This window comes from Lithobates pipiens, unplaced genomic scaffold (assembly GCF_037356315.1).
Source record: "Lithobates pipiens isolate NorthernLeopardFrog02 unplaced genomic scaffold, aLitPip1_a1.2 Scaffold_1, whole genome shotgun sequence".
NCBI lineage: Eukaryota > Metazoa > Chordata > Amphibia > Anura > Ranidae > Lithobates > Lithobates pipiens.
In genome coordinates, this window is record NW_027507685.1 from 125,907,850 (window position 1) to 125,934,499 (window position 26,650).

General features: G+C 40.2%; 1 protein-coding gene across 1 annotated transcript in view; it reads left to right on the forward strand.

Moving 5' to 3' along the window:
- The window catches only part of LOC143974600 (discoidin domain-containing receptor 2-like), a 226,407-nt gene extending 200,260 nt beyond the window's left edge, over nt 1-26,147 (forward strand). Inside the window, exons 12-18 of the mRNA XM_077476166.1 lie at nt 903-1,101; nt 1,377-1,621; nt 3,089-3,210; nt 3,749-3,946; nt 12,757-12,991; nt 13,093-13,242; nt 15,099-26,147. Of these exons, the coding sequence (XP_077332292.1) occupies nt 903-1,101; nt 1,377-1,621; nt 3,089-3,210; nt 3,749-3,946; nt 12,757-12,991; nt 13,093-13,242; nt 15,099-15,239 (1,290 nt within the window). The 3' untranslated portion in view covers nt 15,240-26,147. The remainder of the gene's footprint in view (nt 1-902; nt 1,102-1,376; nt 1,622-3,088; nt 3,211-3,748; nt 3,947-12,756; nt 12,992-13,092; nt 13,243-15,098) is intronic.
- Nucleotides 26,148-26,650: the final 503 nt, after the last annotated feature.

Genomic DNA, 26,650 nt, shown 5'->3' on the forward strand with positions numbered 1-26,650 from the left:
GACCCCGACAACCAACGACCAGGTTTGTCAGGAAGAGGCCCTTGCCCCCATCAACATGGGGACAAGGTGCTTTGAGGTGGGGGGGCCCCTTCCCCCAAGCACCTACCCCCCATGTTCAGGGCTCGCTCATCCCCACCCACCACGCCTGCCAGTCAGCAGATTTGTACATTGCTGACTTTACTACCACTTTGACTACTCGTCTTTTGGCCAATTTTACCCCCTTCATGCCCAGGTCAATTTTGAGCTTTCAGCACAGTCACCCTTTGACAATCGCACAGTCATGCAAGACTGTACCCAAAAATAGAGCTTTCTTTTGGTGCCATTTAATGACCACTGGGTTTTTATTTTTTGCCATATAAACAAATAGACTGAAGATTTTGAAAAAAATAAATTTCATAGTTTGTTATAAAACTTTGCAAACCAGTCATTTTTCTCCTTCACTGATGTGCGCTGATGAGGCTGCACTGATAGGTGGTACTCATAGGTAACACTAATGAGGAGGCACTTAGGGGCACTGATTGGCAGCACTGGTGGGCACTCTAATACACTGATAATCAATGCCCTGATTATCAGTGTACATGTCCCTTTTACAAAAGTTAGTTATCGGCTCTTTTCTCTCTTCCTCGCGCTGTCAGTGCGAGGAAAGGAGTGCTGATAACCGGCTTCTGTTTACATCCTTGACCAGCTCTTCTCCATACCTGCATAGCCCATTACTTGGCTACACATATTATTACTAAACAAAAAACTTTGAAATAAGTTATAGTTTTTCCTAAAATATTGTTTATCTGCTAGGTTTTTGAGAAACCATTTGGCAATAAAAAGTTACTCAAATGTACATGCACATTTCAATATAGGTTGTAAGTGTCCTTCTGTATCGGAGAACTGATACTCTGACTTTCTAGGCTCCACGCCGGATTCTGGAAGAAGATGCCACTGTTCGCCTTTCCTTCTACAGCTACACTATTGGCAGCAACAACCAGACTCAAATCCATCAGTCCAACCCAACATATGAAAGGATATTCCCTCTGGATCTCGACTACCAGCAACCCACCAAACCACTACGCAAGCTTCCTGAACTGTCACAGAGTGCTGAGGATTCAGGTAAGAACCTTGGCTGGCACTGATGCCTAAGTGTGTCATTTAAGGCTTCTTTCAGCAACTTTTCCAACTAAGGTGTGAAATCATAGTTTCCCAACAGCATTGCCTGAAATCTGCTTTGTCATAAATCTTTTGCAGCCTGGGCTCATCATGTTATCCAACAACATCTATTTTCTTGTTACTATGAATATCTAAAACCTTCTGCCCAAAATCATTCCACCCTCAAGTCACAAAGGCATTAATGTATATTTGATTGAAAGTCTTAAATGTTTTCCCAGCTTGCAGTGGAGACTACGCTGAGCCAGATCTGACCAAGTCCACCCCACACCAGGGATTTCAGAACAGTGTTCCACACTATGCAGAAACAGATATTGTCAATCTTCAAGGGGTGACCGGGAACAACATGTACGCTGTGCCTGCCCTCACTGTGGACTCACTCACTAAGAAGGACATCAGTGTAGGTGAATTCCCACGCGATCAGTTGCGGATGAAAGAAAAACTTGGTGAGGGTCAGTTTGGAGAGGTACGTTGAACAGTCAAGTCTTCCTAAGAAATGGTTGAAGTTAATTTTTCAATTCCTTTTCTAAATTCCTTTTAGAAAATTACATGTAATGATTTTGCCATTACTCCCCCATGCATTAGGACATCCCAGTTTCAAATAATTCAGTAGCAGGAAAGTATGTAACTGCCTCTTCTTTTAAAAATACTAGCTCCTTAGCTGTCATGCTGATCCAATGATATGCATGCCTGTTCAAGGTTAGAAAACCACTGAAGCAAGAGACAGAAAAGTCATATAAAACAGTTGTCTATCTTTCCCTGAATCTTTCACATCTAGGGAAGGGAAAGGAGAAAGTAGAGGGTATCGGGGGACCCTCAATGCATTGGTTACTTGCCCTTGTGAAATAGTTCCAATCCTTCCTGAATAAGCAAAAAATATTATTTTATATACTCAAATGCATCCCACAAGTTCACGTTTGCCACTAAATTGGCTAAATCTGGAGTAACAAAATAATAAAGTGCAAAATGCAAGACCAAAAAGATGTAGTGCACACTATAATGTGTCAAACAAACATGAATCGCAACCATTTCCTGGAATTTATACCCTCCCATCTTAAAAACCACTGGTTGAAAACCACTGGTTGTAAATCACACCTGTTTACACTCAGCCAATGAGGAGGTTTACAGTAGGTGCTGTGATTTTAATCCTTCCCTCCTCTGTCCATTATTATTCAAAAGGGGCAATTACAATGAACTTCATTGATGTCCAGGAGAAAGGAAACTATGAATGGGAGGGATCTCCTTTTCATCTCTTTTTTACCTTCTTCCTCTGTCTGGATGCATATGCTCAGAAGGAAAGAAGTAACCAATAAATTACCTACTGCATGCCCTGAAGCGATACAGCACCTATATGTCACTGTATGCTTTCTATCTAAGCCATTACACATGCTGTGTATTATTGGAATCACTATAGAGAGATTCTAAAGCCAACACTTTTTCAGTTTTGGATAGAGTAAGAAATGGTTCAGTGTACATTTTTTGTTCTCTGTGTTCCAACATGCGATTTCTCTACACTTCATGTCCCAAAAACACTGCAAGAATTAGGAGGTCATCTCTCCCCAAAGTTAGGGGATAGTCCCCCTTAAACAGTTGTCAATAGTTTCTCCCTTACTTTTATGCCATCCTTGCTTTAAATTGGCTGCAGTACTAGTTTTAGCTTGCAGATGTCACTGTTATTCAATTCATTTACAGGAAAGGAATGTCAGCTAACTAACCATGTACAGCAAAAATAATATTACATATTACATTTTGAAAAAAAAAAAAGACAAATCAGAGAGAATTAGTAAGGTGATCTCATTAGGATACCCACTGTTAGCTGCAGAACGTTGATTACTGATTGGTTGACATGGGTCACGCCATATAATTTTTTTGCATTGTTCTAATAAAATTGTTGCAGTAATACTGTCTTTGTTTTTGTTCTTTTCTTTTACAGGTCCACTTGTGTGAGGTGGAAGGGCTGCAAGACTTTCTTGAAATGTCCTCAAGCGAGTGCAGTAATCAGCCGGTTCTGGTGGCCGTGAAGATGCTAAGAGCCGACGTTACCAAAACTGCAAGGTAGAAGATTTGCTAATGTCTCTGCGTTAACATAAAGTCGGTATAGTAAAGGGACTGTTCCATTTGTGTCAAAAATTAGAATGGATCTTTCATGAGATAGTGATACATAGCAGTTTTTAGCAGAACATGATTATATGCATGCGGATTACGAAATGCTAGCTACAGGATTCTAGTTCCAGACACTATCTCTGTAGTTCTCAAGGTGTGATGTTAAGCACGAGAAGTTGCAAAACAGTGAAGAAAAGCGTATTAAAGCTGTGAAAATCATCATAATGGTGTATTTCTTGGTTCTGAGAAAGTTAAAGAGTTCCCACCTAGTGGCTGATTGATTTATTTTTACTGGTATTATTTTTTTAGGGTTGCAGTACATTCTGAGGTCACACAAAAAGATTGCTTGTTTCACACACAATGCTTGCAGGGTTTAGTAAAGCTTATGAGGTGGGCTGCATTGCATGTAATGTTTAAAACAACTATCAGTTTAAAGACCACCTGAGACGTTTTTACTTCACTAACATCCCTTTTATCTCCAAATCTCCAGAAATGACTTTCTAAAAGAAATAAAGATCATCTCTAGGTTGAAGCATCCAAACATCATTCGCTTGCTTGGTGTCTGCATCCGGGATGACCCCTTATGTATGATAACTGAGTATATGGAGAACGGAGATCTCAACCAATTTCTCTCCCAACGAGAGATCCGCAGCCAGTTCACCACTGCTAACAACATACCATCTGTCAGGTAGATGGCCTTAGCCCACTTTTTCATTGCTCATCCTTGTATTTTTTGAAATTCATAGTTTTTTTGTATGTCTGAAAGCTAAGCTAAGAAAAAGATTAAACTGGTATTGGTTTAGGGCAGTGTTCTCCAAACTGCGACCCAGGGACTGGATGTGGCCCTTTGCTTGTCTTTATCTGGTCCTTCCTTCCACTGATACAACAGTGCACTATTCCTCCTTCTGACATCAATGGCATGGCACTATTCTTCCCACTGACACCAATGATGGGGCACTATTCCTTCCCCTGATAACAATTATGGAGCACTATTCCTCCCGCTGACACCAAAAAAGGGCACAATTTTTCCCATTGATACCAATGATGGGGCGCTATTCTTCCCTGTCAAATACCCCTAACACAGGTTGTCAGACATTAAAGCTGACTACTGTGTTGTTAACCTATAGCAGCTTCCCTTTACATAAGGCAAGCAGGCCTACACAATGCCATAGTTCCTGGCCACCACTCCAGGTCAGGCACAAACTGAGCAAAGCAAACTGTTACTTGCGGCTGGCAGACAGGCAGAGTGGTTCAATGACAGTACAGATAAAAAAGAGGCAGATATCAGAGAATAGTTATCTGATCCAAGGTCATACACATCTAGCAGAGCAGGGCAGACAGACAAATAGCTTGATCAGGTATTACACGTTATCACACTCTGATAACATCACAAGCATGAGACTGGAAAGCTTGGCTAGCTTAAGAATGGCCACACATTATACGATTTTCTTGTGTAGTTTTCATTTAGATTTACCAAAACCATATAAGACCTAAAAACTTTCAATTTATATGCAATCAGGCAGGCCCTTGCACTACATAGTTAAAGGTAAATCTAAAAGAATTTGAACAAGAAAATTGTATAATGTATGGCCAGATGACGTCAAGTTGGGTCTCAACCCAGAGTCTGGCCACAATCAATCACCCTGCAGGTGGACAGACAAACAAGGAGAATGCCACAGCCGAAACCAGAGGATGCTGGAACCAGCCACTAAGACGGCACAGGAGCGCACATGCTCCTGACACTCCCACTGACACCAATGATGGGGCGCTACTCCTCCCACTGACAACACCGAAAGGACACAAATTCTCCCACGGATACCAACAATGGTGCATTATTCCTCCCACTGACACCAATAATGGGGCACTATTCCTCCCACTGACACCAACAATGGGACATCGTTTACTCCCATTGATTCTGGGTATTTTCTACTCTTACTGGCCAGTCCAGTACCCTCAAAAGACTGAGGGACAGTAAACTGGCCCTTTGTTTAGAAAGTTTGGAGACTCCAGGTTTAGAAGAAAGGCATATAGCACCATGAGCCTACTGTATATGTGTTACTTACACAAGGTTTGTCATTGCATCTATGCATAAGGTTGGCTTTAATTTGGTCGAAAGCTTTTTTTTTTTACTTCCAGGCAGAAGCAGCAAAGTGTGACACATATATCAGATCTTGTGCCTACAATCTGATATGATATCAAGGCTCCACACTTTCTGAAGGCTTGTATTCATAGCCTGAAATCAATGGTAGTTTTTTTAACCCTTCCTTTATGCTGCTACGCCAAGATTGTCACATCTCGTTTTATTTTATTTTTTAAAACTGAACTTCAGGCAAACAGATAAATACATGGATATAATAGATTTGTGGGAATTTTTTACATCTCAATTCATTTGTATTTCTGTTCCTTCAGTCCTGAGATTAGGACTGGGATCACATATATGCGGGGCCGGTTTCTGCGCAGAGTCCGGTGTGGTTTCCATTCAGTTGTTCAGGTGTGAAGTTTTATTTTTTTTAAATCATTTTTATTGCCGGTTTCGAAGTTAAGAGTATATAACAGAGCCTATTGGGCATACCCAGACTCAATTGCATAGCAAAAAACAAAACAAAACAAAAAAACAAAACAAACAGAAACAAAAGCACAATAAAAAACACAATAAAAACAACATAGCTAAAATCAAGGCACTCTAAACTATGGAAACGTTGGTACGCTCTAACCACCTGCACAGGCTGAAATATAAGGATTCTTATTGGTCGAGAAAGACTCACTCTAATGAAGCATAAATGTAGAGTTGTACAACAATATATACCGTTAATTACCTATCCAAGTGTTAACTAATCATCCGAAGAATCAGCATTAGTATAAGCAAATTCCACCCAAATGTTCCACACTTTATGAAATTTATTGACACAACCTCTAGACAGATAGGTGGTGTTGTTTAATGGCAGGGCTGAATTGACCAGATGTTTCTATAAGTTAATTGATGGTGCAGAGGAGGATTTCCATCATGATGATGGCCTTGCATGCATAATAAAGTAGTATTCCAAGAGAGTTCTAACTGCTCGGCTAGGAGTCAGTGGATCTAATCTACAAGCCCCAGCAAACATATTTCTACCTTCAATGGAATCTGAACTGTAGTGACTGTCTGAATGATTGTGGTAACCTCAATCCAAAAGGTCTCCACCAGGGAACAGCTCCAAAAAATATGTATAAAGTCTACTGCAGGTGTGGCACACTTCCAGCAGGAATCTGAAATAAATGGATATATTTTTTATAAGCGCATGGGTGTAAAATACACTCTGTGCCTAATTTTGAGCTGGACCAGTATGTCCCTGGCCGAGATGAGTTGTGAGAAGAAGCACTCCCATAGGTCTTCCCACTCTTCCGTGTCCATTTCAGGGAAGTCCCCCACCCATTTCGTTTTTAGAGCTTCTAATCCTGTGTGCACTGTCCCTGAGCTCTCTTCCCATGGCCTCTTTCTTGCTTCTTAAATATCCTCTTAAACAAAAAGATCATAAAATTATACTAAGTTCTGCCCAAAAGGGTATGTGTTCCCTCCTCATTTGCAGGTGACCTTTCCCAGGAATCTAATGATTTTAAGGTAATAGCACCTTCAACCACCAGGTGTCTCACATGTGTTTGGTGTTTATCTCTTTAAGTTAATATTTTTTTTATTTCTATAATATGCATTCGTTTTGATATATGTTCTAATGAATATATCTCTAGTGTTCAGGAATGGTAGTAACCGATATAATAGAAAATACACTTAACATAATTTTGAATAATCCCCATTGTATAAAATGGTTATATATATATATATATATATATATATATGTATAACAATGTATATCTATTAAATCTAGTCTATTTAGAAAGGACACAGGTTTTATATATATATATATATATATATATTTATATATATATATATATCAAAATTACCTAAAATTATTATCTATATGGATACATGTATAATTCGGGTATCCAATCAATATTTGTTTATCTAAACATAGGTTAAATTCTTATACAGTTATAATCACGATTATATGTTTTTCATAATATGAATTCGTTGCTAAAACACTTCTACTTATGATCACACTTTCATATATATTTTCTTTATGATAAAGTTCTTTAGATCATTAGATACTAAAATTATAATATCTCTTTGATGACCTACAAATATCACATATAATTTGAATGACTTATATTCACTGTATGACTTAAAATATGTCTGACTTGCATATCCCTCTAACACTATGTTTTGAGATGGACTTTGAGCAATCCAATAAATGTTTAGATAGCTTAGCTTTGCCCTCAAGTCCCTAGAATTCACACAATAGGTTTTGTTGGACAAGGTGTCAGCTATTGAATTTTGTCTTCATGGTTGTATATTGTCCAAACAGTCTTCACTTGAGCACAATGGGGTTTCTAGTTAAGGGTTATTGCCATGTGATCATTCCCTATGCAAGTTTGGTCTTCTCAATCTAACCAACAAAATAAGTACACATCTTTTTGTTTGGTGACAAAAGCTACCATTGTTCCAGTCTCTTGTTTCAACACAGGGTTTGTAAAAGTTACAGATAACTATTCCCCTGCACATTTGGAAAAACAAAAAGTGTCAGATCATATATTTTGTTTTAAAGGTCTCCAAAAGGGTAACAGTTCAATAATATCAAAATTATAGTTCATCCACTTTTTGAGGCCTACTGAAATCTCTCATCTCTGACAGTGAATATTAAATGTATTTCTTCATGAATTCACAACAGACCGCACCACAGTTCATATGGTGTGAGACTTGGTGGGTTTGGTGTGGTGTTCCATATTTTATGTAGGAAGTGTGAGATTTGAGAGAACCGAAAATTCTCTGTGGTAGGCATGTCTAATTTGCGCACACAATAGCCTTTAGTTAAAGGGCTGGATGATACAAAAAAATGACCGATTCTGTATAGGCCTCTGTCCAGCTACCATGTTGAATGCATGAATCTACATTCCGGGCAGAAACTGTATGTTCCTAAAGATATGTACTAGTGGACTAATGTTAGAAGAATGAAGGAGTGGGAGAGGGTCAGAGCAAGGATCAGGGGTTTGAGTTTAGGAGAACATCATAGCAAGTAATCTAGGTTGAAACGTGAAGCCGTCTGCCTCTCTATACCCATTTATTCTGGGAGTCATGAGCATAAGTAAATTCCAGATAGTTGAGCTAATTGGGATGCCTGGTAATACCAGTAGAGGTTAGGCAATCCTAAGCCGCCTTGAGTGCAGGGGGGGGGGGGCACAAGAGCACCACACTAGCTAAGCAGTGACCCCTGGATCCCCAGACAAATTTGACGTGCCTGTAGGTGTCTAAGGTGTTCTCTAGGTGTTGGGATAGGGAGAGACCTAAAGAAATGTAATATTTGAAGAAGCAGGGTCATCTTAATTGAATTGATCCACCCTAGCCAAGAAAAGGACTAGGGGGGCCCATTGAGTAAGTTTCAATTCTAATTTCTTGAACGGGGAGGATTGTTGACGGCATAGAGCAGATCTATTCTGGGAGTTAATGTGATTTCCAAGTATGGGATCGATGTGTCACTCCAAGAGAACCTAAATTGTTCCTGAAGGGTTGAAACCAGAGGAAGTGGAAGGTTGATATTCAGAGCTTGTATTTATCGTAATTTACACCCAGACCCGAAGCTTTTGAGAATATTTCTAGAATGCGGCAAATATTGGGGAGAAAAGTTACAGGAGAGGATATAAATAGTAGCCAGCGTCGGCAAATAATGCACACTTATGGGTTTGGGGTCCGCATCTAATTCTGTGTATGTTGGGATGGTCCCTGATAGCTATTGCTAGCGATTCTTTTGCTATGGCGAATAACAAAGGTGAAAGGAGCAGCCTTGTCTAGTGCCTCTTGAGATACTCAAAGATCCAGAGTAAAATCCCTGCAGCCGAATCTAAACTTCAGGGGTCGAGTATAAAGCTTTAATCATATTCAAGAATGTCTCTCCAAATCCCCATAGTTTCAGAATGGAGAATAGATAAGACCATGAAACTGAATCAAAGGCTTTTTGTTAGTCTAGCGAAAGCAGCATGCCTCCTTGTGCTGGCCCGCCATCCCATTGAGAGTGTAGAAGGGAGATGATGTCTATCTCCCTACGGATCTGGTCAAGGCCCTGATGCCCTGGTATGAAGTCTACTTGATCCTTGATTATGGATATATAGTCCTATGAAAGATGGCATTCGGCCTGCAAGGATCTTAGTTAGGCTCTTAAGATTGTTATTTATAAGAGAGATTGGACGATAGTTGCTCACCGAGCTAGTGTTTTTTCCTGGTTTAGGTATTACCTGAAATGAATGTATGTATGTATTAAGAGATTTGTTTAAAGGAGAGCCTCGTCATAAGGCATTGAAGAACCTTGCAAGATAAGGCAAAAGTATGTTAGAGAAAGCTTTATAAGGGAGGGACAAAGAACCTATTTTTTTTTTAACAGACGTTTTATTGATTAAAATAAGAACCTATTTGGGCCTGGTGCTGAACGGTTTTTTAGATTTTTGATTACTTGAGAAACTTCTTCTGTAGAGATCTTCTGTTCAAGCCTCTGACGATGATGATTTTCCTGTTTTGGAACATGAATTAAATTGAGTAAGCAGTCTAGATTAGGTTGAGATGGGCTTGTCCCTGGATTATAAAGATTTTGATAAAATTCCTTAAATGTATTTAGGATTCGTTGTGGATTTTGGGACAATGTGCCTCCAGCCATCTTGATTTTAGGTAAGGTGTGAGAGTGGGTTTTAGGAAGAGCCTACACGCCAACATACAACTAAACTTATCTCTATGTAAGTAGAAATTTGCCCCGCTCCAGCGCAGGCTTTTCTCTGCCCTGGAGGTGAGTGCTAAGTTAAGAGTCGTCCATGCCACATCAAGCTTTTCAGTGGGGATCATTTTTGGGTTCTGCTTGTGTTCCTTACTTAGGCGTTGGAATTTCCTCTGTAGCCTATCGATTTCAGCTCGGTTGTTCCTGCGTATTTGGGAGGAAATTTTCAATAAGTTTACCTCTTATGTAACTTTGTGGGCAGCCCACAGCATCTCAGGAGAGACCTTGTGACTATCATTTAGTAGGAAGTACTCTTGTATAGCTTTCTCGATCTTGATCACTCTAATAGGATCGCTAAGGATAAATTCATTAGCTTCCATCTAAACCCAACCCTTTGGTTAGAGGGAAGAAGGATATGTAGGAAAACTGAAGAATGGTCGGACGTAACCAAGTCTCTAATATATGCTTTAGAGGCCACAGGCACATGCGTAGTGAATATAAGGATATGATCGATCCTTGAAAATTATTGATGTGGGTGGGAAAAGTGAATATAATCATGTAATGTTGGGTTGATTTCTCTACAAATATGAACCAGGCCCTGTTGGTAGAATAGTTTGCCGATGCGAGAACTTAGTTTGGGGGGGGGGGTGGTGAGACGATTGCCACAGGGTCTTTTTTTATCTAGGCCTTGGTCAAAGGCTGTGTTTGAGTCCCTGACATAAATTATTACACCTTCTAACAGAGGGTTTAGCATTTTGAACATGTTCTGAAAGAAGTGTTCCTGTCTGCTATTTTGAGAAATAGTAAGATACTAATTATAAAATTAGGTCATCAATGATCCCTTTAGCAAAAATGAATCACCCTTTTGGGTCTTTAAGTTCAGTTAGGAGTGAGAATTTACAATTTTGTGAAATTAGGATAGCAACCCCCTTGGTTTTATCATCTGCATTTGCAAGGAAAAGGGTAGGGAATTTGGCATAAATGAATGATGGGGAATATCGTTTTGGAAAGTGGGTTCTCCTGGAGTAACACAATATGTGTTTTTTGGGACTGAAACGATTGTAAGATTTTCTTCCGCCAATCCATGCTGGGTTCAGTGGGAACCTGTTGAAATGGAAAGGGATTCCCGGGCCACCAAAGATACATTTCACAAGTCTGATCTCTAGAAAAGAAGCATAGTTAGAAAGATGAGGAGAGGAGAGGTGGAGCTCTACTATAGAGGGGACATTCCTGTGGTGGAAAATTAGAAAACCCAAGTTTCCAAAACAAAAGGAGGGGCATGAATACTGCTACGATGACTGGGCCCCCCTATGAAAATAGAAAATTATAATAAGGTATGGGTAGTGGTTTGGGATTCTCTGAGCATAGCAGGAAGTTTATCCTCTTTGTCACTGATTCTGCTCTCCGTAGCTGTGGTTCGCTCTCTTATTTTTTGAAGATCTTGTCTGATCAGGTTGACCTTCTCTTTTAAACCTCCAAAGCAGGCTTGTACAGAAACTTTGCATTTGTTAACAGCCCTCAGGATAGCTTCAAGGGTCAGCTGTTCACCGTCCTCTTCCCCGCTCAGCAGTGTAATTGTCTATCTGAGCTAACATGGCAGCCGTTCCCTGCTCTATCTTACTGTCCTCCATGTCCTCATTACTGTGCCCTGCATCAGCGTTCAGGTCAGGCCGGCTCGTCTGGTCAGATTTTTCTGTCATTTTTAGTGCATAGTTGCGCATGTCTTTGGGGGGGATCTCCATTCCAGTATTTGGGGTACTTGAGTTGTTTAGTCACCCCCTCCTTGGATTTGTCTCCCCCACAAGCCTTTTGTGCAGAGGTCGAAGCAGCGCCATGTTGTAAATTAGGCCGTGGACCATCTACTTTGTTTCCCCGGGTCAGCATTGCTGTTTTGCAGCCTTATAGTTGTGCGGGAGGTACAGCTGGTGTTCCCCATAAGTAATGGGGCTAAGCCAGGCATCTCACTGTGCTGGAAACCAGATTAAATCAGGGTAATGTGCGGGAGCTCTGTGTAGAAGCGTCTGCTCACATGCTGCGCTGGCCACCCCAGCCCCCCCCCCCCACACACACACACACACAAACACTCACTACTTTACATTGTAACAAAGAGTCATTTATTCAATAAAATATTTATAAAAATGTGAGGGGTGTACACATTATATATATATGTATGTGTATATATATATATATATATATATATATATATATATATATATATATATATATAAAAACACACATACATATACATTGGCAATATAATAAACATGAAAAATGACATTGGTGTAGCAGCATAAAGGAGATGTAAATAACAAAAGGTTTGCAAAGGTTATGGTATAATTTTTAACACAGCTTGCTGTCATTGGATTAAGAAGTGAGAAGTCCAGCCATTCTCTGTTGGGGAAAAAAAACACTTTAGCAATTGATCCATTTTTGGAAAGGTGTCTTATTGTGGTTTTTTTTTTTTTTTTTTTTTCGTACAAAACAGAACGCAACATAAGTTTAACATTAAACCAAGCTTTGGTGTAGACCTGTTATTTGTGTATTTTATTTTTTTTTCATTTCTTTATTTAAGACACAGATACAGACTATTGTGAAGTCTAAAATCAATGGCCAACCATTGTGAAACAACATGGTTTTAAGATTGTAACACTACATTTTTTGCACACTGTGGAAGTTAGTGATATTATAGCCTCTTTGTGTCATCTTGCAGCCTCCACAACCTTTTATACATGGCCACACAGATCGCATCTGGAATGAAGTATCTGGCCTCCCTGAACTTTGTGCACAGAGACCTGGCCACACGGAACTGCCTGGTGGGTAACAACCACACACTTAAGATAGCAGACTTTGGGATGAGTCGGAACCTATACAGTGGGGACTATTATCGTATCCAGGGCCGAGCGGTGCTCCCAATTCGTTGGATGGCTTGGGAAAGTATTCTCCTAGTACGTCATATTTTGCTTTGCTATCCTAGGTCACAATACATAATTTCTCTTTGATGTATTTTGACCTCACCTTCATGCTGATTGTTCCATTTTCTCATTAGGGAAAGTTCACAACCTCCAGTGATGTCTGGGCATTTGGGGTCACACTATGGGAGATGTTTACCCTGTGTAAAGAACAACCATACAGTGTTTTGTCTGATGAGCAGGTGATTGAAAACACAGGGGAATTTTTCAGGGACCAAGGAAGACAGGTAATGATATGGGATTCCCTAATTACATTTATAATTGTTATAGATTCAATTTATTTCAGCCATATCAGATGTGTCACTAAAAATGCATTTTGTTGGGACTTGGTTTAGTGGGTTACTGGATATTCTGTGATATCATGATGCCCAAACTGCAGTTATAACTGCTTCCACCATCAAGACATCTTCTAAATCTGGCAAGTTTTTTCACAGCCCATCCTCTCAATTTATTACTAAAAATCACCATTAAATGTTTTTGGAACCTTTACGTTCTTGTTCAGACAGAAAACAATGGTAATGACAGAAGCAGAGGGGACAGCATTTTTAATGAGGTGGATATTGGAGGTTAGGTTCATGAAATTAAATCCCAGTGAACTTTCATCTTTGGATGACATTGATTTAAATAGCAGTACAATATGTAGTTCTTAGTGGAACTTTTTATCCAATGTTCCTCCTTTAAGATAGGTGTTTTAAAAATCTCACAAGAGTTGAGTTGGTCATTAAAAGAGAAATTTGTTTTTGTTTTTTAAATAATACATACCTACTGTCCCCTGCCAACTGTAAGACTCAATTTTCAAGAGCTGGCGACTATCAGTCACTGTTGTTTGCTCTAAGAGCTCGCTGAGTGGCTGAGCCAGGTGTCGGTCCAGGTTCCTGAGTGGATCCCAACCATATGGTCTTGCTCTTTCCCCAGCCTGGACCGGATCTGTGACGTCAACCGACAGTGAGCTTCAGCCCGCTATCCGCTGTAAAACGTGTCACAGTAATTTTATGAGATTAACTGCACTCCTGTGAACCACAGCCAAACGAGCTTTGACTGTACTTCTCCTCTAATACAATTAATTTGGCAATGTACGAGTATGCCTACTGGAAATATAGAAATTGTTAGAGAATATATGTTTGATTGAGAACCATTTATTAATACTAAATCAGATGCTCTTTTTTAGTCCAAAATAAAAAATATCAGGGAAGAATCCAGTGACAGAAGCTCACAATTAGGGTGGGCAAATTATGCTTGAAAGTATAGAAACTCTTTAAGAACCCTTTATAGAAATATAATTTCTCTATTATATTTATTTCCAGTATTAAATAGCGATCATGTTATTGGGATATAGCAGTTTGCAGAATACATAGAACCATTTGATTCAAATACTATCACCTGAAGGGTCTCACAAACCAATTATCCCAACACACATACACTATAAAGCCAGATTAGGGGAAAGCCAAATTAACGGCATATATATTTAAAATGTGTAAATAAAATGTGTATGTGTAGTCTGCATGTGTATTGAATATATGTATCTAATGACCACATGGAAAACCTATGATTTTTACTTTATGGTATGTATAGCCACAAACATGTCGTTTTGGATAGAGTCAGGAAGGATCAGAACCCCCGTCAAGTTTTTATTTTTGTCCTTATCCCCATGTAGAGCTGCCCTTTCTAACAGTCTTCATGACCATTGCCACTGAGACAGAAAATGATTACAAATTTTAAGTTTTAGATTTTAAGTTTTAGAACTGTCACCAGAATCAGAGGTGATGGTAAATCTTTCAGTGATGAAATCTGTTCTGATAACAACGGTTTAAGAAGTGATTTTCACTTGTGTCTCCAGTACGGGATTCTCCCCAATAGAACATAGACAAAAAAATTATATTGGCTTTTTTTTACCCCTTTGCGTCTCTCCAAAACTGAAAAGAAAAGATTTTGGCTATACAGTAAGTACAGTTTAAGAAAAGATTCAATTTAAGAAGTTATGCAAACCATAAGTATCACTCCACTAAGATCCAAGTATAACATGGTTCTGGTATATTACCTAGCTGTTTGTGTTCATATACATTTTTATTTATTTGTACCCTAGATCTATCTCTCCCAGACGCCCCTGTGCCCCACCCCCATCTTTGAACTGATGATGAAATGCTGGAGTAGGGACATAAAGGACCGATCTACGTTTGAGTTGATCCACCACTTTCTGATAGAGCAACTGGATGCCATTGTGTAAACTGCCACTGAACAGTCAACCTGGAAGATGCAGGTTCTTATTGTACCCAACTCATCTGGAGCTATACTGGACAAAGCCTTAGTTTTCTAGATGTAGATGTAGAAGGACCAAGAGACAATGTTCTCCTGTGGCACCGGTAGACTTCACCGGAAACCTCTACCTGTTCATGGCTTCCTGCTTCCCCAGCAGTTGATGCAACTGATTTTAGGGTGATGAAGCAAGGCTGTATCTCCCACAATGGGGAGCACCCCAGCTGGGATTGAGGACTGGAATTAAGATGTGAGAAGTAGGACAATGTCCCACTAAAGAGTACCACTACATTCTGTGTATGTGTATATAAGTGTACAGGGAAGGGGGAGACTGTATGTGTGTCCAATATCAAGTGAGTATATTACCATTACACAGATCCAGAGGAAATTGTGGTATATTTATTATGCCCTGTTGTGTACATAAACTAAGGGACCGGTATCAGCTTTATGAAACACAGATGGGAAATCTTATGTGATCAATTTCGGATTCTTCTCTGACTGCAGTCAGCCATGATTTAAAGGGCTACTAGTTTCAAAATCTGTACCTTTGTACTTGTCTTAAGTAACTATAAGGTTACTTTTACATTCTCAAAGGACTTTGCTTATCTCTTAGAAGGTGTTAGGACAACAGCAAGTAATAGCAATCATTAACATTTCCAGTAATCCTTTTTCCCATAATCCCTTTATTTCTTCCCATTGCGTTCTGTTAATTTTGCCACAGTATAGAAGCTTTGGGGTGTTACCTAATGTCCCACCCCTGAGTTTCTAAATTGGGATAACAATATGTATAACTAATGCAGTCCCTTGCGTAAGGCGCAAGTAACATTTTTGTTTGTTGTGTCTTAAACTACATTACACTAGCCATTAAAGCAGGGGTGCCCAACCAGTGGCCCGCGGAGCCCTCTGATGTGGTCCGCGATCTCCTTCTGTGGGATGGCAGATTGGCAAGCCCAGATCATGGGTTGCAGACCCGCCATCCCAGAGCATCTGTGTTGTTAATGAAGCTGGCAAAGCAAGCAGCTGTGGACCAGAGCTGTATAAGCTTCCTGTATAGCGCCATCTCTTGCCACACGCAGAGTGATGCCAAATGCACTCTGCCGGGTACAGCAACAGCAAGCGATACCTGAATGGAAGACTGTTATTAAAGGTCAGTTTATTACTAAGGTTACTTGCACTGAGGAATAGACTTCTGTTATTACCTGCAGGTTTGGTGAGCTTTCAGAAAATGCACCACACCTGCAGGATATAATAGAAGTCTATGGCAAAGTGTAGCTAACCTGCAGGAAAGACACAGGTCTGACTCAATCAGATCCTCCATTCACCTCTATGAAACGGCAGATGTAAACAGATTTGTGTCCTTTTACATCTGCCTACCTCCAATCTGATTCGCTAAAAAAACAGAAGGGGATCAATCCCCTTCTGTCAGGGTGGATAGGAGGACCCACAGAGTAGAGTGGGCTGTGTCCGCTCTGCACAGACTTGTCATCCGCCTGCTCTGCTTATTGTGGCCGGCGACCGGTTACCAAGTCGCTTAAGTGGCCCTCGCTGTTCAAAAGGTTGGCCACCCCTGCATTAAAGACTTTGAATGAACAAGCTTTTGGGGTGGTATTAACACCTAACCCTTATACTTTATTGAACGTTAAATGCTATGAAAGAGTCATATAACATAATTGGACCTAAATTTATGTTTACTCATAGAACTACTATACACTTAACTGCTATTGTTTTGCTTTTATTTTAACCCTGTTAATTGTCTGGAAGCCCGAAGGACTGCATTTTTGGCAGTTGTAAAAAGGTGGTTAAAAATACAATGATATATGGACTATAATTTTTATTCAATAACTTGGTAAAAATACTCCTATATGTGCAATTCTACACTGGCTCGTCAGATATCAGCTTCCAATATCTAGCCCAAAACAGACTGCACAAAGCTGACATGCCATTGGTAGGCATCATTTGCCACATATTCGAGCTGCTACCATGTTAATAAATGATGAAAATAAGTAATTATTTTCATATGCCTTTTAGTTTACTAGAATGTCTCTGTTGTATAGGAGAGATAAGAGAATGTTTGTTTGTTTTCTGTTTCATACATTTATGTTAAAGCTCTTAAATGCACTCTTACTGTACAGAAAACATAGACTTATTCCTTCACTTTAATTCATATTAATTGTAGCGTAACAGTTCGCCATTCTAGTGCAGAACATTGCACAGGTCTCTTTCTGTAAGGCAGTGTGATTCCATGCATTGATTTAGGACCCAGGTGTCATTGTACTGGCCCCAATTGTAAGTGTATCATTGTTTTGGGATCTCACCCTAAGTGTATGTGTGTTAATATTCTGGGAACCCAAGTGTCAGTGCACCACTGTACTGGGACCCCAAGTGTCAGTATATAATTGGGACCCAAACAGTGAGTGTGTTCTTATTCAGAGCCCCATGTGTCAGTGTGTCATATTTCTTGGACCCCGAATGTCAGTGTATTCTTGTAAAGGTGTCCCCAAGTGTTTCTGTGCCCTTGTGCATAGCCCCTAAGTGTTAATGTGGCATTACAAGGGATTGCCAAGTGTTTGTGTGTCACTGTTCAGGGATCCCAAGTGACAGTGAGTTATCCTGGGACACAAATTGTGGATCCAAAGTGTCATCATGGCATTGTTCTGGAACCCTAAGTGTTGATGTACCATTGTAATGGTAGCCCAAGTGTCATTCTACCACTGTCCTAGGACATTAAATATTGGTGTTCTATTGTTATGAGATCCCAAGTGTTTTTGTGCCATTGTACAGAGATTCAAAGTTTCAGTGTGCCATTATATAGGGACTCCAAATATCAGGATGTTATAGATTAGGGATCCCAAATGTTGATGTGTTTTCATACAGACACCCCAAGACATTGTACAAGAACCCCATGTATCAATGTGTAATTGCACAGGGTCCCCAATCAGGAGCTGCTAGCATCATTATGTCAATGTACAATAACCCCAAGTGTTAGTGTGCCATTGTACAGGGGCCCCAAATGTCAGTATGACATTGTCCAGGAACTGCAAATGGTATTGTGCCATTGTACAAATATCAGGTTGCCATTGTACAACTGTACCCAGTATTAGTGTGCCAATGTACACTGATCACCAGTATAAGTGTGCCATTGTACAGGATTGCCAGTTGTGAGGGTGGCACTGTACAGGGTAACCACATGTTGGTAATGTGTCACTGTATAAAAACATTTTCAGAATGACACTGTTCTGGAGCCCTAGGTGTCGATGTACCATTGATCTGGTAGCTGAAGTCGAAGCATGCCACTTCCCTAGAACCATAAATATTGGTATAATACTGTTCTGGAATCACCAAATATTAGTATGTCATTGTTCTGAGACCCTTAGTTGTCATGCTGTTATTTTTCTAGATCGCATATGTTTCAGCAAAGAAATGTGCTCCGTGTATGTCCTGCCCAAGTGTCAGTGTGCCACTTAGGATTACAAATGACAGTTTGAGTCAGAGGCGTAGCTTGAAGCTTGTGGGCCCCGATGCAAAAGTTGACATGGCCCCCCCCACTACCGCCCACCACTTCCACCACGTGTGCAGATACACCCACAGCACGCCAAGATACTCAAAGTGGCCTAAGAGTTTTGAGTTCCCAGAGTTCATCCTTACATTAGAGGACAGGGATCACAGCTGGAGAATCAGAGGACAGGGATCACCCCTGGAGATTCAGAGGGCAGGGATCACAGCTGGAGAATCAGAGGACAGGGATCACAGCTGGAGAATCAGAGGACAGGGACCACAGCTGGAGAATCAGAGGACAGGAATCACCTCTTTAGATTCAGAGGACAGGGATCACCGCTGGAGAATCAGAGGACAGGAATCACTGGCAGGTCACTTGGCACAGCTCCTGTCCCATCCCAGCACCATATACAGCCCCCCCCCCCCTTACACAGGGCTGAAATCACATTCCTTTACATACTGTCTATCAGTCTTCACAGGGTGTATCTGGCTTTTATTTTGCCCTTCTGACCTGTGAAATTCTCTGGTCAGAATGGCAGTGTAGTTGCAGTAGCCAGATACACCCAGTGCAGACCGTGGCTATCTGGCTGTGTTGTAAAGGAATGTGATTTCAGCCCTGCGGAGGAGGAGCAGTATAGAGTGCTGTAATGGGAAAGGTGCTCAGCAGCGGGCATAGCATCCAGGATGGAGGGGCTGGTCATGGGACTTTGGGATGGGCGAAACTTAGATCTGGGGGGGGCAAAGCGACGTGACATGAAATCTGGAACTTGCAGCCCCTCAGGGGCCCCTCAGTAGGTGTTATGGGATTTGATTTAGCAATTTATGAAGGTTTCTCCATCAGTGTTGGCAGATGTTGGGGGAAGGTCCCCTCCCAGAGGAGTGTGTCTTTTCCCCAGTTGTCAGGGAAGTGGGGTAAGCGGACAACCCCGGGTGGGGGGGGGGGGTCAGAGAATCCCAGCTAGTGACTAGAAGACACTGGGCGGTATCTTACCTGACCAGGGACATCGGACCCATCAGGGCTACAGGACGACGCTCTCCTCCTCTTGCCTCTCTGTGATCGGTTACCATTCCATGTTGCCAGCACACAGCACAGACACTTCCCCATCCTGGCCTGTTCTCACCCCATGCTCCTCTCCATTCAGGAAATGGTTCACAGATTCTCCCCAGCCAATGAGAACAGAGGAGTATGACCTGTGGAAGGCAAAGTGTGGCTGTGGGGCCCTAGGGCTGATCGAAGCTGGACTTTGTGGAGGATATGTTAATATGACAGGGATGCTGCAGGGCCCCCTGGAGCTAGGGGCAGGGTTGCGATTGTGACCCCCGCAACCTGTTATGCTACACCCATGGTTTGAGTCTAAATTTCAGCCTGCTATTGTTCTTGGTTTACTAAGGTCATTGTATTGTTTTCTGGGAGTGAATGTGTTAAGTGTGTCAGATCTGTTGTATCCAAGGTAATGTTTGATTGTCCTGGGATTTCAAGCGTCAATTCATCAATGTACTGCAGTCTATGTTCTGGTGTGCCATTTCTCCAAAAGGCAATATACAGTAAAACCTTGGTTTGCTAGCATAATTTGTTCTGTAAACATGCTTGTAATCCAAAGCACTTGCATATCAAAGCAAATTTCCCCATAAGAAGTAAGAAACTCAGATGAATTGTTCCATAACCATTTATTCATAAGTCCTTCAGTTTATAGTCCATATAAAAAGATTATAGCAATGTGTCCATCCACAAGGTAATTAGAAGCAAAAGGAGCTACAGTGTATAAAAGAGAAGAGAGGTGCTTCTAAGTGTAGCAATATGGTTACATTTAATGAAGGTACAACATTTAGCAACTCACATGGTTAGTGATTAAAAGAGGCACATCTAAGTATGCAAGCACCTGGGGTAAAGCTGTCCACATAGACCGCACCACCGGCTCTTACCGCTGTCAGTCTGCAATCGTGACCGGGAATACTACCCTGCAGTAGAGCAATTTGAAAGTGAGGCTTAAAGCGCTCATGGAGCACAGAGTGGAAGGGACGTTGATGGTGGTCTGGAGGATGGTCTATGTGGACAGCTTTACCCTGGATGCTTGTTTTAATCATCAACCATGCGACTTGCTAAATGTTGTACCTTCATTAAATGTAACCATATTGCTACATTTAGAGGCACCTCTGTTCTGTTTTATACTCAGTTGTGACATGACGCTACTTGTACATCAAGACATCGCTTGTATATCAAGTCAAACTTTATTTAAAAATGTTGCTTGTCTTGCAAAACACTCTTAAACCAAGGTTTTACTGTAGAACAATTAAAATACAACCAACAAAATGGTACCTGAAAACGAATTCTGAGACCTCAATGAACCTTTGCTTTAAATAACAAAGGACATTGTCAATTACTGCCTACTTGAGTGCGTATGAGTGAGAGTGTGTTATACTGTATGTGTCTTGTGATAGTAAGGACCAAAAGGTGGGTAAACCTGATAAAAATCCTTTAGGGGATCAATTTGGATGGTCAAAAGAAACGTAAAAATGTATATTTCAGTTGTGTGTAGTTCCCATTAAATGGATTACTACTTTATTTAACACATTCATTTTTGCACAACATTACTTGCAATAAATGACACCATTCTGGTGGCATAAGAGTATCTTTCTAAAAGCAACAAGGTAATATGGATCCAATTAGTGCGCCCCTCCCCCCCGTAAATATCTATATTCAGGAATGGCCATTCTAAAGCAGGCTACACGTTATAATTATTGGAAATGATCATTTCTTTGAAATACAATTTCATCACACTGAGCAAGAATATTAGATTTATTTCCTCTTAAGATTTTATTGCAAAACTAAACATAAGACTACTAATAATTTTGATGGGATAAGATTGTACAGTAACATATTTAATTATACAGTAACACCATATTTATATTCGGGTGAAGAAGGGTTCCAGTACATTCAAATCCTTGAATCATCCCAGTGTCTTATCTAACCACATTCGATAAAAAATTGGCCTTCGCATACTCCGATAGCCATGAAATATGATCTAACTAAAGTGCAGACAGGGCCTAACATGTGTAACCAGTTAAAGGGGTGAAAACGAAATGCTGTCCTCTCATTTTTTTTTTTTATGACAATAAAGCTAGTAAGCATAGTAATACCACAAAGCGATTGCCTGAAGCCTTGGAAACTACTCTTCTTTTTACAATCTGTTCTAGAAAGTTAGGAGCTGTACTCTGATTCAATGCTTTGACTACTCTCCATACACCCAAAAAACTTTGATAGGTTAACTCCAGTGAGCAACTCAAAGCAAGTCTAAAATGTATACCTGAATTAAGCAGGGCATATAGGGGGTAAAGGAATCCACATAAAATTACTACAGTAAGTTTACATTCAAATGAAAGGAAACCATTTGGAGGAGAAATGTATAAGCTATTGCCCAACTCTCCTTCTAAAAATTCTAGTTCCTGGAATTATGTTGATCTAGTGGGTTTAACCATTTTTAAATCATTGTTTGGCAACCAGCATGCAAATCAGGAGTTCCGGCTTAACCGGCTGCATGCAAATCAGGAGTTCCTGCTTAACGGGCTGATGGTGTGCTTCAGGTCAGTGACTCTGAAAATGCTAGATCCAAAGACATCTAGGAAACAAGTGATTTCATTAGGCCATCAGTGGCAGCCTCTCTGTACAGATTACCTTTAAAATACATCTGCCCCATGTAGAGGAATAATGCAACCACAAGACTTAACCCTTAGAATTATGGACCATGGAAGTTTGGAAAACGCAGCAACATCTCCACATTTTAGGCTTCATTGCCTCTTTCCTGGTACTGCTCAAATTTTTGATGGTAACATTGGACATTGTCATTTTTGACAGCCACTGTTGTTTTTTTCATCCAGGATGTTCTTATAAAGCAATAAGTGGGTAGAAAAACGATTTTTTGGGGGTTAGTAATAACAGCTATAGACATGTCCTTTTGTTGCGTTAACAATTAACAAAACCTTTAGCAAAAGTACATTTCTGCAGCTTTCCTGTGGGCTAGTTTAGGACCCTTTGCATGAAAGCAGATCCTCATGATGACCAATTAGATTCTCCGATTTGGGCTTTCCATACACAGTTAAAATTTTGGCTGGTTCAGCAGGGACTGGCCAAGATTCAAACCATGTGTGGGCAGGCCAATTGTCCCCAAGTCGATTCATCTATGGACTTGGGTACAACCAGCATGTTAGATTCTTCATGCGATTATAGCAATAACACTACGTGTTCTCCCGGCAGGGATTACACCCCACGTGACCTAACCCCCTCCCCAACACAACTCCATGGAAAGGATTCCCCCATCCTATTCAGGAAAGAAAATTGTACCATCTATGGCCAGCTTTATGGTTCTTGGGTAATGAAAGGACAGTTTCATAATGGAAACGTGGAGCATCCTTCCGTGTGAAACGCGTTAACCTCTCGTCCCCTCTGTCTGTACATCTGTAGTGCTTTTAATACTTATTTCAATAAAGGCATTTTTTGTATAAGTGATTTGGAGTGCAGCCATTTGGAACTTTTTTGTTTGGAGCTTTCCTTTGTTACAAGCAAAGTCTGAAACCAGGAGGGTTTCTTTCAGTTCTCTTAGGGTGTGCTCACACTGGACATGGTTTTACAAAACCATGTCCCAGCCTAAATTGATGAAGAAAGTAGATTTTTTACATTTGGCTATTGCATGTGTTTTAGAGCAGAAAGTAAAAAATAGTGTTTTTTTTCAAAATTGTTGGTCATGCTATTTTTCTAGTGCGCAAAATAAAAAACATAGAGGTGATCAAATACCACCAAAAGGAAGCTCTATTGGAAAAAAAGGACATCATTTTTTTTTTGGGTACAGTCTCGCACAACCGATCAACTGTCAGTGGCACACATGGTCTGGTCATGAAGGGGGTGAACCTTCCGGAGTTGAAGTGGATAAGGAAGTGTTCTTGGGTTTGCTTACATTATTACATCTGTGTGCTATACCACAGTGATACTGGACACTGATGAACCATGCTCCAAATAGCCTCTTCCAAGTTGTTTTGGGCATGGTGCGCTTAACCATTCCCGGGCATGATTTAGAGCAATCACAGTACACAAATTAACCGGACCAAGAGTGTGAACGGTGTCCAGGTATGGTTAAAACTACCAGTGCAAGTACACCTTTAGTCATCACAAAAATGCAAGGCCACTGTACAAAGTATGTTAAACTATGAGGTGTCAGGTGCTTATGAAACATTCATTTTGCAGATTTCACTATAGGAGCAAAGACAGTTACATTACTACCCTGCAGATAGAACTGCTAAACCATCATGGCTACTACCTTTCTTATAATCCCATTTGTGTCACTATGGAAAAGATGCTGCTTTATCATTGGTCCCCTTAAATATTATTGCTCCCTAGTTCAAAAAGAACCACTGCTCCCTTACTGTTGAGATAACCTGTATAACAACTGGAAAACATTTTGCATGTCCCACTTAACTGTTTCAAAACGTTGGGTCGGAATTGCACTACATACTTCTGCTTTTAGTAGGATACATTTGTGGTTCAAAGAAAAATGATTAGTGTACAGTGTGCAGTAGTGATTTTTACAGCTTTCCCAGGGCAAGACCACAATGAAAAAGATTTCTCATTTCATACGGGTGAACCTATATAAAGCCTGTGAGTTTGATTAAGGCATTCCTGAAAGTAGCCTAAGAGCTTTCTTACAAATATAGTAGTACTCTAAATGTATATTATAGTTTGTTCTCAAGAAGTACACATTTTGCATTGGTAAAGTAAAACTGTACTGAATGCAGTTTCTGAGCAAAAAATAAATATTAAGCCATGTAGAACATTCTCTATGTATGAACAACTCCCACTGGAACTCTTGCTGAATGACCACCAAGGCAGAATCAATTACATGATAAATCAGAGAGTACAGTATATTGTTTTCCAGCAGTCTAATCTGACTTTTCTTTTGGTTTGAGAAGGAAGGACAGACACACTGCTGCATTATTAATTAGGAAGAATGTCCATGTATAACTATCAAAGGAAGAAAATATAAAAAGCAATTACAAGACTGTAATATGTGATCAATTTAATATTACTAAACAATGGAAAAAAAAATACTTTAGATTTTCTTTAAAGAAATTCTATTGTAAACATGACAAATTTACATGGAGATGGAGGCGTTCCCTCAACCCTTTTGTAAACACAACTATCATTGTAACAATTTTGTTTGGTAGGCTTCATCCTGATGGTGGACATTGTTCAAGGAGGTTGTCGTAGCATAGAAGTGACCAACAAATTTTAAATATGTGCACAATGGTTCAGAGACCTCTAAAATATGTTCTTCTCTATAGAGTAAATGGCAAAAAATATATATATCTTTGGGGGAGATTTACTAAAACTGGAGCACTTGGAATCTGGTGCATCTGTGTATGGTAGCCAATCTGCTTCTAATTTCAGCTTGTTCAATTAAGCTTTGAGAATAGAATATGGAAGCCGATTGGTTTCTATGCAGAGAAGCACCAGATTTTGCATGCTTCAGTTTTAGTACATCTCCCCTTTTGTCTACCAAAATGAGTTTATGCACATATGTTAGATTTCAAAATGAAATCCTGATTTTCAAAGATTACAGATGCTCTATTAATGATTAATAAGAAATGGTTCTGATATTTACTATGTAGATTAATACATTAAATTTCAATTGGTATAGGTATGTGACACTAAAGGGTGGTAACCAATTGGTGGCTTGTCAATGAATTAGAAAGTACTAAAGTCATCAAAGCTCCATTGCTTTCTGGTTCACTGCTAAGCTACTGCAATCATCTTTTTTGATTCTGAGAACAATATGGTCACCTTTACTCCGAGCAAGAGTTTGGCAGCCAGCCAAGGGGAGACAAAGCCCCAAGACTCTCTGGTTATGCTACTATTGCCTTCTCACTTTTGTTATTATTTTATGATATGATTGCTTTTTTTCTTCCACACTGGATTTTGTTTGTTATTGTGTTACACGTGAATGTTGTAAGGTCATTGAAATGATAAAATGCTGTTTTGACCTGGAAATGTGGTGGGTGGGAGGGCATGGTCTGTGTAATTGCTAATACTGTACTACTGTCACTCTGTAGATAGATAGTTGGGCTTTAAAAAAAAAAAAAAAAAAGAAAACACTAGCATCAAGAGAAAAAGAATATGGCTGTCGCCTGTGGCAACCAATCAAGGACAACCTTTCATTTTCTAATCTGCACTCAAGAACTGACAACTGCAGTCTGGTTGTTACAGGAAAACTCCATTTTCTTTTTGAGCTAGTTATCTGTGAGCCCTGATTAATCTTTATTTACCTGTAGCCAGACTGGACTGAAGTGCAATGGAGTCTGTATTGCCGAAATAAATGAGCCTGATATGTGGACATAACTGAGTCTTGTTTTTTTGATCACCTCATAGCTCTATTGAACAAATGAACTTAGTTCAACCTACTGGGTATTATCATACAGCAGGTGTCGGCCTCCCAGTTTGGCTTCTGTCAGCTCCATCAACATACCATGAACATGGTAATGACACCATAAACTATATTATTAAAATTGTATCACATGCTTGGTTCAGGCCAGAGGTAAGGAGGCAGCAGAAAACTGGCACTAGAGGATCAACCAGCGTTAGAGCCAGCATCAAACTGCATGAACCAGAATACAACCCAAAAATCAAGGCGGGCAATTGAGTAGGAAAAAAAGCCAGGTTAGGTGGTAAACCGCATTAAACGGGAGTCAATTGAAGGTAAGGGCAGATAGTTGGCAGCACAAATTAGAGAAGCTAAGGTAAGGGGCAAGTGCAAACAGTAGGAACTGAGAAACAAACCAACAATTAACTACAGTATTCGAAAGCCAAGCCTTTTTTATTCTGGGTAAAGTAGGGAATGATAT